The 14,300-nt window shown below is 39.0% G+C and overlaps 1 protein-coding gene across 2 annotated transcripts in view; it reads left to right on the forward strand.

The window, feature by feature from the left end:
• Nucleotides 1-14,300, forward strand: part of srpk1b (SRSF protein kinase 1b) — a 65,956-nt gene that overhangs the window by 42,128 nt on the left and 9,528 nt on the right. For both annotated transcript variants that reach the window (XM_079843743.1, XM_079843742.1), the window contains 8 exons: nucleotides 3,094-3,202; nucleotides 3,299-3,386; nucleotides 3,662-3,749; nucleotides 4,071-4,177; nucleotides 4,256-4,421; nucleotides 7,413-7,438; nucleotides 7,584-7,800; nucleotides 10,001-10,408. In XM_079843743.1, coding sequence (XP_079699869.1) covers nucleotides 3,094-3,202; nucleotides 3,299-3,386; nucleotides 3,662-3,749; nucleotides 4,071-4,177; nucleotides 4,256-4,421; nucleotides 7,413-7,438; nucleotides 7,584-7,800; nucleotides 10,001-10,408 — 1,209 coding nt within the window. The remainder of the gene's footprint in view (nucleotides 1-3,093; nucleotides 3,203-3,298; nucleotides 3,387-3,661; nucleotides 3,750-4,070; nucleotides 4,178-4,255; nucleotides 4,422-7,412; nucleotides 7,439-7,583; nucleotides 7,801-10,000; nucleotides 10,409-14,300) is intronic.

Below are 14,300 nucleotides of genomic sequence, written 5' to 3' on the forward strand. Positions count from 1 at the left end.
TCCAATACGCAAATTAGTTTGAAGAACCAAATTAGCCAGAGATCAGTTATCACGATTAAAAGATCTGGGATCTGTCAAATTAAGCGAGGTACGAAGAACGGTTGTCTGCAAATGAGAAACTTTAAGGGTTTCCTGTGGTTTTCAGCCAAAATAAAAGCTTACCTGTTTAACGTTTGAAAACTAAGAAATTAAGACACGCATATTAGTATTGTAACTAAATAAGTTTTCTACATTACATTCTAGATTTTTTTATTTTACAGTGAAATACTATTACATAAAATACGCTAGCTATATTTCTTATTTTATTTAATATTTTTATTCAATAATAATCATTATCATAATAATAATGATAATTTTTTTGTCATATTTATATAATTTGTGACCCTGTCTGTGAAAACCCAGCTAAAGTCATTTTTTTGTCATTCGCTGTTTTATACATAAAATCATCCTACATAATGTAAAGAACATTCTGTGAAAATATAACCTTGATATCTTTAATATTGACTGAGTAAGATCATGTCAAAAGTTAGCTGAATTTCGGCCTCAGAAAATCATGATTTTGAGAAATTCCAATTTTAAGATCAAGCTTATTTTTGAAATTGTAAAACATTTTAACCATTATTCTGATAATGTGCCATATACCACATTAAAGCTAAGATTCTCCCATTTTCAGTGATATAGGACACATTTATGGGAAAATTCTTAGTTTTGTAAAACAAGTCTATTTATTATGATGTGCATGTCCAAAAAGCGTGAAACATTGAAACGAATGGGGGTACCACAAGAGCTTGATTTACCAAGTCAGTTCACTCTAATGATTTGTAGGCTATAACTTTATTAGTAAAATGAAATCTCAGTAGAAAATGTAATTAATAGGCCTATATATCCATTAATATACAGGGAGTGCAGAATTATTAGGCACGTTGATTCTCTGATCATATTTTTTTTCCCGGCACATTTGACCAATTCCAAACCACAGTAATCCTAATAACTACTATTGATTTAGTATTTAATAATGTATAAGTGATATATAATTGTTCATGAAGGCTGGAAATGAAAATCACCTTATATTCAGGTGTGCAGAATTATTAGGCATGTTTTCTTTTACAGATAAATTGAGCCAAAAAAGAGATTTAACTCAGACTGAAAAGTCAAAAAGTATTAAATGCCCATGAGAAGGATGCAATACTAATGCAATACTAGACATTGCAGTTAAGGCATGACCATTGGACAGTGAAATGCTCGTTGGGTCAGCAGGGTCAGACAAAAACATGTGGTGGAGAAAAGACACCTGTTAACTGCAAAAGAATGAAGAATTAAGGTGAAGAATTAAGGGTGAAACCATCAGGAACCCTTTAGTCTCCAGCGCCACCATTTTCCAGAGCTGCAACCTACCTGGAGTCTCCAGAAGTGCAAGGTGTCAGGATCTCAGAGACTTCAGTTAGGTAAAGAATCCTAAAAAATGACCCCCACTAAATAAGAATCATAAGCTGAAGTGTTGTAAAATACATGAAGCCTGCTTTTTTATAGGCTTTATAGGTTTTATAGGTTGAGAATGACTCTTGAAGGACCAGCACCACATCCTCTAGTACCACTGTTTGAAGAATTCATCTTCCAGAATCTAGCAGTACGTTTTGGGAGTTCATTTTAGTCCATCCTGAAGTCCGTTTTGCAGAGATGGACTAAAAATGAACTCCCAAAACGTACTGCCAGATTCTGGAAGATGAATTCTTCAAACAGTGGTACTAGAGGATGTGGTGCTGGTCCTTCAAGAGTCACTCTCAACCTATCTGTCCATAAAGCCTATAAAAAACCTTCTTCATGTATTTTACAACACTTCAGCTTATGATTCTTATCTAGTGGGGGTCATTTTTTAGGATTCTTTACCTAACTGAAGTCTCTGAGATCCTGACACCTTGCACTTCTGGAGACTCCAGGTAGGTTGCAGCTCTGGAAAATGGTGGCGCTGGAGACTAAAGGGTTCCTGATGGTTTCACCCTTAATTCTTCACCTTAATTCTTCATTCTTTTGCAGTTAATAGGTGTCTTTTCTTCACCACCTGTTTTTGTCTGACCCTGCTGACCCAACGAGCATTTCACTGTCCAATGGTTATGCCTTAACTGCAATGTCTAGTATTGCATTAGTATTGCATCCTTCTCATGGGCATTTAATACTTTTTGACTTTTCAGTCTGAGTTAAATCTCTTTTTTGGCTCAATTTATCTGTAAAAGAAAACATGCCTAATAATTCTGCACACCTGAATATAAGGTGATTTTCATTTCCAGCCTTCATGAACAATTATATATCACTTATACATTATTAAATACTAAATCAATAGTAGTTATTAGGATTACTGTGGTTTGGAATTGGTCAAATGTGCCTGGAAAAAAAATATGATCAGCAAATCAACGTGCCTAATAATTCTGCACTCCCTGTATAAAACATCCATAGAAAATCTCACTGTCTCACTGTTAACATATGGAGTAAATCCAGGACTAGGCCTAATGCCCTACCAAGTTAACAGGTCAGTCTCAAACTTTGTGCAGATAGTTTGTCATAACTGAATCTTCACTTGTCTCACAATTCGATTAGATTATGATTCATTACGATTTTTTCATGGCTCATTGTGCTTAATAACTCTTTTAGCCTACATAAAGCACGTCCTGCACTTTGTTCTCATTCATGCATGTTCTATTCGTATAGGTTTACAAACCGAAACCAAAACATCAGACGCAAGAGCTTTGCTTCCGAAGGACACACGCAACTTTTTTATATTAATATATAATACGGGTTCTTTATTTAGCCTACAAAAAACAGTAGGCCTATATTAATCATTATTAATTAAACTATCAGCTGTTTAGTTTGATAGTCAATTCTCCTTTTTTTAACAACAGTTAAGGATTATGCCAAACTGCTTAATGTTTTCTTTTTACAAATCTTTGCAGAAAAGTATGTATGCATTTTGTTTTTAATAAATAGTTTTTTTTTAAATAAATCATTAGATAACCAGTGTTAATTTAGTACCCGGATATTCAAATAACTCCAGATGTTTTGTTTCTAGCAGTGTTTTCTAACAGCTCCAAAATGTTCTAGGTGGATATCACCATGTGAAAATAGGCGACTTGTTCAATGGACGGTACCACGTTATCCGCAAGCTGGGATGGGGTCATTTTTCCACAGTTTGGCTTGCTTGGGACACACAGTACGTTCACTTACTTGATTGTTTTTCTCATTCTATAATACCATTTATGTATTACAAGTATGTGTACTTAGAGGTAATGTATTGTTTTGATTGCAGAGGGAAGCGTTTTGTGGCCATGAAAGTGGTTAAGAGCGCAGAGCACTACACAGAAACAGCACTCGATGAGATCAAGCTCCTGAGAGCGGTGAGTTACCCCGACACCAGCGCTGCCATAGAAACCATTACGATGAATTATTCGCAAGACCGTTTAGTGTCAGATGAATTTGAGAGTATGCCACACTGCGGTGGGAAAGTAATGAAAGTCAGTTGTAGCCACATGGCCTGAGGGAAGTGGTTTCTTCGAATGAGAACATGGTTTATTTCGTAATAAACCAAAGAAAATGGTTTTGAAATGTTGAGTGTCTTCCCTGTAAAACTGCCTGAGAGTTATTTTCTCCAATCCCCATCTGGTGGATTCAGGTCAGGAACACAGACCAGAATGATCCCAGCAGGGAGAAAGTGGTGCAGTTATTGGACGACTTCAAGATCTCGGGCGTGAACGGGACCCGTATCCTTTCAGTACTGCAAACACAGCACTGAGAACACTGCCTGCATGCTTGCATAAATCATTTTGTGAGAGATCCACAGGTGTTTTTTAGAGTACTCCATATTTGCTTCTGTGCAGGGTGCAGTTTTCAGCTGCCGCTCAATCTCTTGATCCACAGCTGTGAGACTCGGCGCTTTGCCCAGATTCAGCCCAGCTCGCTCTATTATTTGTGGAGAACAGCTCGTACTGAGCTGGAGCTTTTGGCTTGTATTCCCGGAAGAATTGGACTTTTGTTCTCCAGGGATACTTTCAGCATCATTTCCCTTTAACATGCCCTGTCAGATGTGTGTATGGTGTTTGAAGTTCTTGGCCACCATCTGCTGAAGTGGATTATCAAGTCCAACTACCAGGGCCTGCCGCTGCCGTGTGTCAAGAGCATCATTCGACAGGTGCATATTTTTCGTTCATTGTCATTTAGTTTGGTTGTACAGAAAGTCATATTCACAACTGTCTTTTCTTCTTTATAGGTTTTGCAAGGCCTGGACTACCTGCACACCAAGTGTAAGATCATTCACACTGATATAAAGCCAGAGAACATCCTGATGGATGTGAATGAGGCGTATGTCAAGAGGCTGGCCGCGGAGGCCACAGAGTGGCAGAAATCTGGAGCTCCACCACCTTCTGGATCCGCAGGTGACGCCAAGCTCTCCTCTCAGATATGCAAGAGAAACAGAACGTTTAGATTATTTACAGACTTCCCACTAGGGTCAGTAATGAGCAAAAATGCTGCCAAAAGATGGGGTCATGGAATGCAGTTTCATATTGTTATATTATGTTTCTTGAAGTTAGTTTATTACGTTTGCAAAGTGCATAAAAAGGTTAAATATTTGAAAAAAAAAAACATTTTCCAGTTTTCACTCTCTACTTTACATACACTGATGATCTTAAGTGACTGTGTTGCGCTTGTGATTGATGGGCCGCCTTGATTAGGGGGTAGAAAAAAAAATCTTATTTTAAATTGAGTTCTGAAACATGCAGAATGTTTTATTGTAGAGTAAAGAATATTTTCATGACCCCTTTAAAAATATCCCTGTCAAGAAATCATTGTTTTTATCTATTATGTTATTTCATAGTGTTATGCCTATGTAGTTTAGTGTGGGGTTTAGTGAAAAAAAGGGTGATTACATCAAAATCTACGATTATGGTAGACACTAGAAAGCCGTATAATCTAACATAGCAACTGGATAATTATTACAAATGTATTCTAGCCGAGTGTTCATTAGGATGTGGTATCTTTTTCATTACATTTATGGTCAGAATTATTGGCACCCTTAGTAAATATGATCAAAGATGGCTGTAAAAAAAAATGTATCTGCATTGTTTATCCTTTTGATCTTTCATTCAAAAATGTGCTAAAATCTAACCTTCCATTGAAGTAAAAGAAAAATGGGGTAAATCACATTATGAAATAAATGCTTTTCTCCAAAACACATTGGCCATAATTATTGGCACCCTAGGGTTCAGGACTGGGATGGTCATGGCCGAAGATTCATTTTGTGCTCAATTACACATTTGTGTGTTGATTTTGATGTTTGTTTTTGATCATTGTCCTGATGGAAGATCCAACCACGGCCCATTATAAGATTTCTCGCAGAGGCGGCCAGGTTTTGATTTTTTATCTATTGGTATTTGCTAGAACCTATGATGCAATGTATCTAAACAAGATGTCCAGGACCTCCAGAAAAAAAAATAGGTCCACAAAATTAAAGATCCAGCTGTATTTTTAACCGTGGACATGAGGTACTTTTTATCCATGTTTGCACTAAACCCATCTGGTGGGTTTGCTGCCAAAAATATTTTTTTTAGTTTCATCTGACCACAGATCCGGTCCCTTTTGAAGTTCCAGTTGTGTTTGACAGCTGAATATGCTGGAGTTAGTTTCTGGATGAGCGAAGAAGATTTTTCTTGAAACCCTCCCAAACAACTTTTGCATTTATATAGCGCTTTCAACAGACCCATGGCCACCAAAGCGCTTTACATATTGCCTCACATTCACCCATTCATTCACTCATTCATACACCGACGGCGGAGTCAGCCATGCAAGGCGCCATCCAGCTCATTCGGAGCAGCTGGGGTTAGGTGTATTGCTCATGGATACCTTGACACTTGGTCAGGTGGAACCGGGGATTGAACCACCAACCTTCCGGTTAGTAGACATGAACCACTGAGCCACTGCCGCCCCATACTTGTGGTGATGTAGGGGTTGTTCGAATTTTTTTTTTTTTAGGCTTTCTGACCCCAAGACTCAACTAATGTCTGCAATTCTCCATCTTTGATCCTTGAAGAGTCTTTGTCCACTCAAAATCTCCTCCTCACCATGCATTAGGACGACATAGACACACGTTCTCTTCCAGGCAGATTCGTAACATCTTTAGTTGAGTGGAACTTCTTAATTATTGCCCTGATGGTGGAAATGGGGATGTCCAATGCTTTCTCTATTTCCAGCCACTTTCTTTTTTATGAAGCTCCACAATCTTTTGCTGCACATCAGAACTATATTCTTTGGTTTTAGTCATTCTGATGATTAAGGGAATTTGGTCTTTGTGTTTCCTCATATTTATACTCCTGTGAAACAAGACGTAATAGCTGGACAACTTCATGTTCCTAGTTACCCTGGTGCGCTAAACAATGTAAATATTAATAGGAATATACTTCAGAGATATTTTACTCATAAGAATTTCTGGGGGTGCCAATAATTGTGGCCAGTGGCTCGCACAGGGGAAATCGTGATCGTGAAAGTGCCCTTTACGATCTTACCGCAGTGCCGCCGGAACTTATACCATGGGCCAAACCACCGACAGATATTTGTGATTTAACCAAAACAAATGTTTTCATATTTTCATGTGTAAAAAAATAAATAATAAATGCCCCTGAAAAATCAGTTCCCGGAGCTGATATTTCCACACACATACAAAAAAATCTGATGCTGGTTTCAACAGTCATGGGACAAACTGGAAATATTGCATCATATATTGTTATATGGTAAATGTATATTACAACTACCATTAAAAGTTTGAGGTCAGTACGTTTTTTTTCTTCAAAGAAATACTTTTGTTCAGCAAGGATGCATTAAATTGATCAAAAGTGACAGTAAAGACATTTAAAAGGTTACAAAAGATTCCCATTTCAAATAAATGCTGTTGTTTTGAACTTTCTATTCATTTGTGGAACTATATTGGACAAAAACCTTGTTTTTAACATTCCCAACTAGGTCAGGGAGTTTGAGTGTTCTGTTACATACAGTATGTTCTTATTGATCTGATTTTTAACATCAATTTGTTGTGGTATTGACAGAGATAGTCTGCAGTTTTATTCAGCTGTAACTTAATAACTTCACATCCATTCACCTCCCCTGACAGCTCCGCATAGAACATCTCCATTGATACATTATGCAGAGTGACGTAAAGTCTGCGGGATGTTTCTAAATGAAGAGCAGTGACTCATGTGCTCCTCTAAACAACTGAAGGATGACAAATTCCCACAGTGTGAATCTCTGGAGAAGCTCATGTGCACTGCTTTTGAACTCTGTTTAGCAACTGAGAAATGTCCAGCTTTCATGACGTTGATTGTGCGCAGCAAGATGCTGATGTTGTCTTCTCTTTTCATCTTCTTCCTCCACTGCAGTGAGTACAGCTCCAGCCCCAAAACAAGTAAGTGCTCCTCTGAAATTAGTTTTGTAGGGTCCCCGCTAACTGTTCCACATCTGTTATTCATACAAACAACTGCTTCTGTACACTCAAACTCATTGTTGGATTGTTCAGAAGATTAGAAAACTCAAAAGATTCTCTCATTTAGGTGGCCAAAATGTCCAAGAACAAGAAGAAAAAGATGAAGAAGAAACAGAAGCGTCAGGCTGAACTGTTGGAGAAGAGGATTCTGGAGATCGAGGGACTGGAGAAAGGCCCTGAGGGAGGAGAGGAGGAAGAGGAGGATGAAACGGAGACGCCCGACAGCACCCCATCAGTCCCCAGCAGTCAAACACTGCATGACATCACAGCTGAGGCCACACTGGGTGAGTGATGAAGAATTCAAACACTGTTCGAGCAAGGCATCACTTGATCTTAAGCAATAGAGATGCTACACATTTCCTGATTTGATTCCGATTCACAAGCTCTCTTTGCTTGCGTATTAAAGAGATTCTCTCAAAGTTAATGCAGGGATCCTCTGAGGTTGTGCCGATGGACAATATCATCGTGTCCGACATCGATGCCACGCCCCCTGTTGCAAGTCTTACGAGTGTGACACGCACTAATCCTAGTCTCTTCTATAGTTAACCTAAAAACTTTGCAGGGATTGCTCTGTAAATTAAATTGAGAATATAACTAATGCGTATAAGCTATTTTAAATACTGTAGTCTATGCCAAAGACGTGACGTGTGTTAGTCTGTGAAAATACCGTGTCAGGCAGGCTAGCCAAATATTGATCTTGACATTGTTAGCCTTTTGTCTTTCTTACACTACATTTAACTTGAAATATTTCATTTAGTACAAAAAAGTCCTCATTAATGAATTATTAGCAGCCTATTGTAGTGTCTCAGGAAATCTTGCTCATTGTCACATAGCTCTTCTGTGGCTTTACTGCACAGCGGCAGTTTAAGATTAACCCAGACTTCATTGAACGTCAAATAACTCTGGTTAATACTTTTAAAGACAGTTTGCCTTGGCTATAATGTCAAATCAAATAAAAGAATGAAGGTGATTCTGATAACACACATTTATAAAAACACAGAAGAACAACAAATCAAGAACAAGAAAACGGGAACAACACTCAGACCGAAACTCGGGATTTACATTTCATTTATAATTAGCAGCATTTATAACTTTTTGTCGTTCAAAGCATAGCATAGGCTACAAAATAAATTACGTTACTGAAATATTGTAAAGTGGTCATATGTGACACGAATGAACGTTTAAAAAACAATATGCAAAATCAAAATTGAATAAGAGCTTTCGTGCTTGTGGTTTCAATAATTAAAATCCCCCAATCAGAGCTTTTCTGTTAAAAGAACACGTATTCCATCCAGTGTTTTATTTAAATTTTGCAATCTGGCAACCATGTGCATGCAACCGCGGATGATCTGAAAACGCCAATAAACAAGTAAGCTGCTTTTTAGCAATCTCCATTTGAGATTTTCTGCTTAAAGTATCATTCAGGTGGCCTGTGTTCTGTCACGACTCACGAGCCGCTTGTGCTTTTTGTGCAATTGTGTTTGCTGAATAACTGCACTTGTGTGAGCTACAGAAATGAGCCTTGCTGTAAAACAGCCAATCAGAGCAGAGCTCAACATTATTAGTCACGACCCTTCCAAATAAGGAGGTAATAGCCCATTTCATTCCAGGGACAAATCCTAGGGTTGTAAATGGACATGTAAAACCGTATCTAGAGTATTTTTGCCCTTACCTGAGCCACATACCTTGTATGTAGATATCAGAGAACAATTTAAAATATTGTATCAATGCATTCTATGGCACCTTTAATGTTTGCAAACTTTTGACTTCCATCCATTCATCCTGTAATACATTAAAATATTCCATCACTGCAAGCGATGAGAACTTGACATTGATTCAATAACCGCGATGACAGATTCAGTCAGTTCTTTCAGTGAAGGATTTGTCAGACTGAATCAAACTTCTGAGTTAGTGGTTCAGAATCATTCGTTCATGCACTGAATCATTTTGATTCACTAAACGGAACCAGTTCCTAAGAGGAATTTGTGAATTGAATCACCCTGCCTGAGATTTTAAGAAACAATTAGATTGTTCAAATGAAGATTGCGATTAATTCGAAAAACAATATTTTACCTAACCCCAGTAAGCAAGCGCCTAGCAACCGCAGATCAGTGCACTCAGGACACCTTAGCAACCACTTAGCAATGCTCTGACATCCATCAGCAACACCTTAGCATGATATCGTCAGGCAAACAATTCTTGAACAGTCATTGTAAATCTAAAGCAGTTGTTAATGCGATATCGTTATTAACTTGCACAGTAGGCGTAGATATTTGTGCAATATCTGTACTGTTGCAGAATCTCTGCTGCTCAATCTCTGTGTAGCCACGTCCCAGTCGTTATGAAAAAAACATGCTTTCCAGCTACTGTCTTCATCAATTATGACTGGTGTTGCTGCGCTTGAGTCTTGCGTCATGATGTATCAGCCTTTCAACTCCGAGATTGTATTGAAATCAAAACTTTTTGCACTTTATTCCACTCCAGATGGTGTCTCAGACAGTTGGTCTGAGCTCAGAGGCGCCGTCAACGGCCACAGCCCGGGCCTTGAGGACGAGCAGAGCCTTGATCTTCAGCAGCAGATGAAGGACGACACCCCCGTAAACCCCTACGACAGCGGCACCGAGGGGTCCGACCCTACTAACCCTTACCCAGCATGCAACGGCACCGAAGAGAAAGAGCCCAGTCCTCCGTCCCCTGCCGCCACAGACGGTAATGGACCTTTGATTTGTGGCATGGTTGAGTCACAGTGCCCTAGGGTGCAGGATCAAGAGAGCCCCACGGTGGAGCTGAACGGCTCCGGCTCTGTTGAGGGCCCCAAAGCGGAGGTGGGCCTCACCATGGAGGTGGACCCCAGCGCGCAGGCGGTCACAGAGGAGGAGAGCCTGAAGGACGGTCAGTGCGGAGCCCTCGCTGGAGGAACGCCCCTCCCTGTTTGCTTTTTATACTAACTCCCCTCCCTCCTCTCTCTCCGCCTCTGTGTGTTTTCCTAGAGAGTCTCCTAACACTGAACTGGTGTTGCTAACATACATGCTAACAGCCTGATTTCGCCGTGTTTAATAGCAGTATTTAGCTAGGAAAGGGACTGTTCACATACAACATATTTTCGATGAAATAAGTTGATTATAAAGATGGAATGATGTCCACAGTCATTGAAGTCGGGGAAATTGTTTTTAAATTCACAAACATGGTAATGAATAAGTCTGGGTAGATCCTCTTAACTGTCATCGACCCGCTGGCGGGACACCTGGCACTCTTTTTTTGATCACCTTTTTTTCGTATCATATATTTTAGTAATTATCATAAATTAGGTATCATTCGAAAGCTTACGAACTCAAAAACCATTTTGGAATTGGACGTTGCGTTACCATGGAAATGGTACTTTAAATTCATCTAGCGGGCTCCTCTCCTAGTGGGCGGTGTCATGTTTCATATTACAACATTTATTTTAACTACTTTATAATCAAAATCTTTTCTAATCTTGACAAAACACATATCGTCAGAAAGGTCTGAGTCTCAAGGTTCCATATTTGGTGACCGTTTTGTGATGGAAGTGACATTTGGACAGAAATTTACAGGAAAATTAATAAAAAAAACAATCAATGGAATTTCAATGACACGTGGTGGCTATTTTTGGTATAGCGCTTAAACAAAATCTCATGGGAACTTAAATTTTTGTGATATCAACTTCAAATTTGGAACACAACTTGGTTAGACATATAGCTTTGATTTGATAGTAATTTTACATGAAAACATTTTTGTAAAACATATATTTTATATAAAATAAAAAAGATTTAATACAGGATTTTTTTTTTTTTTTACAGTAAATTTAGACTTCCATAACTTTTTCATACTTTCATATTTTGAATTGCAATGTCTGCTTTAAAACAAGACCACACTTAGGTCTATATTCCAAAGCATTCTTGAATTACAGCCCTTTAAGTTTGGATAGTGCATTTTCATGACTATTCTCAAAAAGGGGGGTGACAGTTAAGGGGTTAATTAGACTTAAAGGGGTCATAGAATGGTACATGCACTTTTACAAGTTGATTATACGGAAATGTGTGTTGGCAGTGCCTGTACACAACCATCCTATAATGATAAAAATACATCCAGTGTTTTTTTTTAATCTCCTTATATGTTTTCCCCTGTCTCAAATCGAGCAGTCTGATCGTGTGACGTTACACGGTGTACGCCCCTCCTAAGATTGTTGATTGACAGCAGCGTTTCAACACAGACCCGCCCTGAGCGAGCTGTCATCCGTCCGCCATTGTTGATACGCTGGAGCAGAATGGCGTCTAAGCGATTGTGGTGTTGTGTTTTATTAACCTTTATATTAATCTTTGCAAAAATGTCATTCTATGACCCCTTTAAATCTAAATCACACAAAAAAATACACATTTTAGCATCAATTAGCTGGACATGTGCATGAAAAAATGCTTTACTTTGGAAAAGAGGCAACAAAAAAAAAGAGCATGACCCAAGCTGTCCAAGAGCTCAGCAGCAGTTTATTAAACGCATCAAGATCAAGATGGCTGCCGTCTCAGCTGCTCTGACATATTTCTTGTTCTGTTTAATGAGGTTGAGCGTTTTTTCCCCAGCCACACAAGTGTATGTTCTTACCTCAAGGTGTTAGAAAAGTATAGTCAAGAGAGAGAAACATTGTCACAGCAAGATAAACTTCAGATACTCCATTGAGCAAGCATACATGCATGCGCATAAAACCAGGCTACAAAAAAGGATGTGTAGTAATTTAGTTTGACTAAAACTAAATACTTAGTTGAAAGTACTTATTGAAAAACTCAATTTAGGTTTAAATTGAACAATATATAATGGAAATTGCATTACACAGTGGCATGCCGTTAACTGCAGTTAATACACACTCATTAACTATACTGGCAAAAGTTTTGGGACGCTGCCTTTACATGCACATGAACATTAATGACATCCCATTCTTAATCCGTAGGGTTTAATATGGAGTTGGCCCAACCTTTGCAGCTATAACAGCTTCAACTCTTCTGGGAAGGCTTTCCACAAGGTTTAGGGGTGTGTTTATGGGAATTTTTGACCATTCTTCTAAAAGCGCATTTGTGAGGTCAGGCACTGATGTTGGACGAGAAGGCCTGGCTCGCAGTCTCCGCTCTAATTCATCCCAAAGTTTTTCTATCGGGTTGAGGTCAGGACTCTGTGCAGGCCAGTCAAGTTCCTTCCTCTACACCAAACTCGCTCATCCATGTCTTTATGGACCGACGCTTTGTGCACTGGTGTGCAGTCATGTTGGAACAGGAAGGGGTCATCCCCAAACTGTTCCCACAAAGTTGGGAGCATGAAACTGTCCAAAATGTCTTGGTATGCTGAAGCATTAAGAGTCATTTCACTGGAACTAAGGCCAAGCCCAACCCCTGAAAAAGAACCCCACACTATAATCCCCCCTCCACCAAACTTTACACTTGGCACAATGCAGTCAGGCAAGTACCGTTCTCCTGGCAACCGGCAAACCCAGACTCGTCCATCGGATTGCCAGACAGAGAAGCGTGATTGGACACTCCAGAGAACACGTCTCCACTGCTCTAGAGTCCAGTGGTGGCGTGCTTTACCCCACTGCATCCCACGCTTTGCATTGCACGTGGTGATGTAAGCCTTGGATGAGCTGCTCGGCCATGGAAACCCATTCCATGAAGCTCTCAACACACTGTTCTTGAGCTGATCTGAAGGCCACATGAAGTTTGGAGTTCTGTAGCTATTGACTCTGCAGAAAGATGCAGACTTCTGCGCACTGTGCGCCTCAGCATGCGCTGACCCCGCTCTGTGATTTTACGTGGCCTATCACTTCGTGGCTGAGTTGCTGTTGTTCCCAATTGCTACCACTTTGTTATAATATCACTAACAGTTGAGCGTGGAATATTTCGTAGTGAGGAAATTTCACAAATGGACTTATTGCACAGGTGGCAACCTATCACGGTACCACTCTTGAGTTCACTGAGCTCCTGAGAGCGACACATTCTCACAAATGTTTGTAGAAGCGTCTGCATGCCTAGTGCTTGATTTATATACCTGTGGCCATGGAAGTGATTGGAACACCTGAATTCAATTATCTGGAGGGGTGTCCCAATACTTTTTGCAATATTGTTTATATATAGATATGGTGTAAACCGGGCGAATTAATCACGATAGAGGTCTGCATTCATATTTAATTTTGCATTAGCCGACAGTTTTCGTTTATTTGTATTTTTAGCTTATAATTTTGAGTGACAGATGTCATATTTGATTTAGCCTATTTTTCTCTGAAACATTTTTACGGTGTTGACCGTATCATAAGAAAAAAAAAAATAATACAATTATTTTGTAGCCAACATTTTATTTGTTATCCCAGCCACTCTCCTCTTTAAGGGAAATTTAAATCTGGAAATTATGTCTAAATTTAGCGGGAACGTTCAGGTCGGGAAGAAAATCATTCTAAGCGGTGAGCGGGTGAACAGAGAGTGAATTTTTTCGATTCACGATATTTGATACCTCAAAAAATTCTGTGACATGATTAGATATATCGATATATTATGTGCTTGTTTTACACAACCGGTTACATTTTTATTACCTCATTCCAAAATATATAACAAACATTTATTTGAAGATTTCTCATCCTGCACCCTGATTGGGACATCCAGCTTAGGACATGACAACAGTCAAAGTATTTTAGGCTTTTGTGCTAAAAATCTGCAATGTCAAAAAATCTACCGAAAAACAAGTAATTATATTTAAATATACATATATACTATAAAATTAAAAGACA

This window comes from Gobio gobio (genome assembly GCF_949357685.1).
Source record: "Gobio gobio genome assembly, chromosome: 19".
Taxonomy (NCBI): domain Eukaryota; kingdom Metazoa; phylum Chordata; class Actinopteri; order Cypriniformes; family Gobionidae; genus Gobio; species Gobio gobio.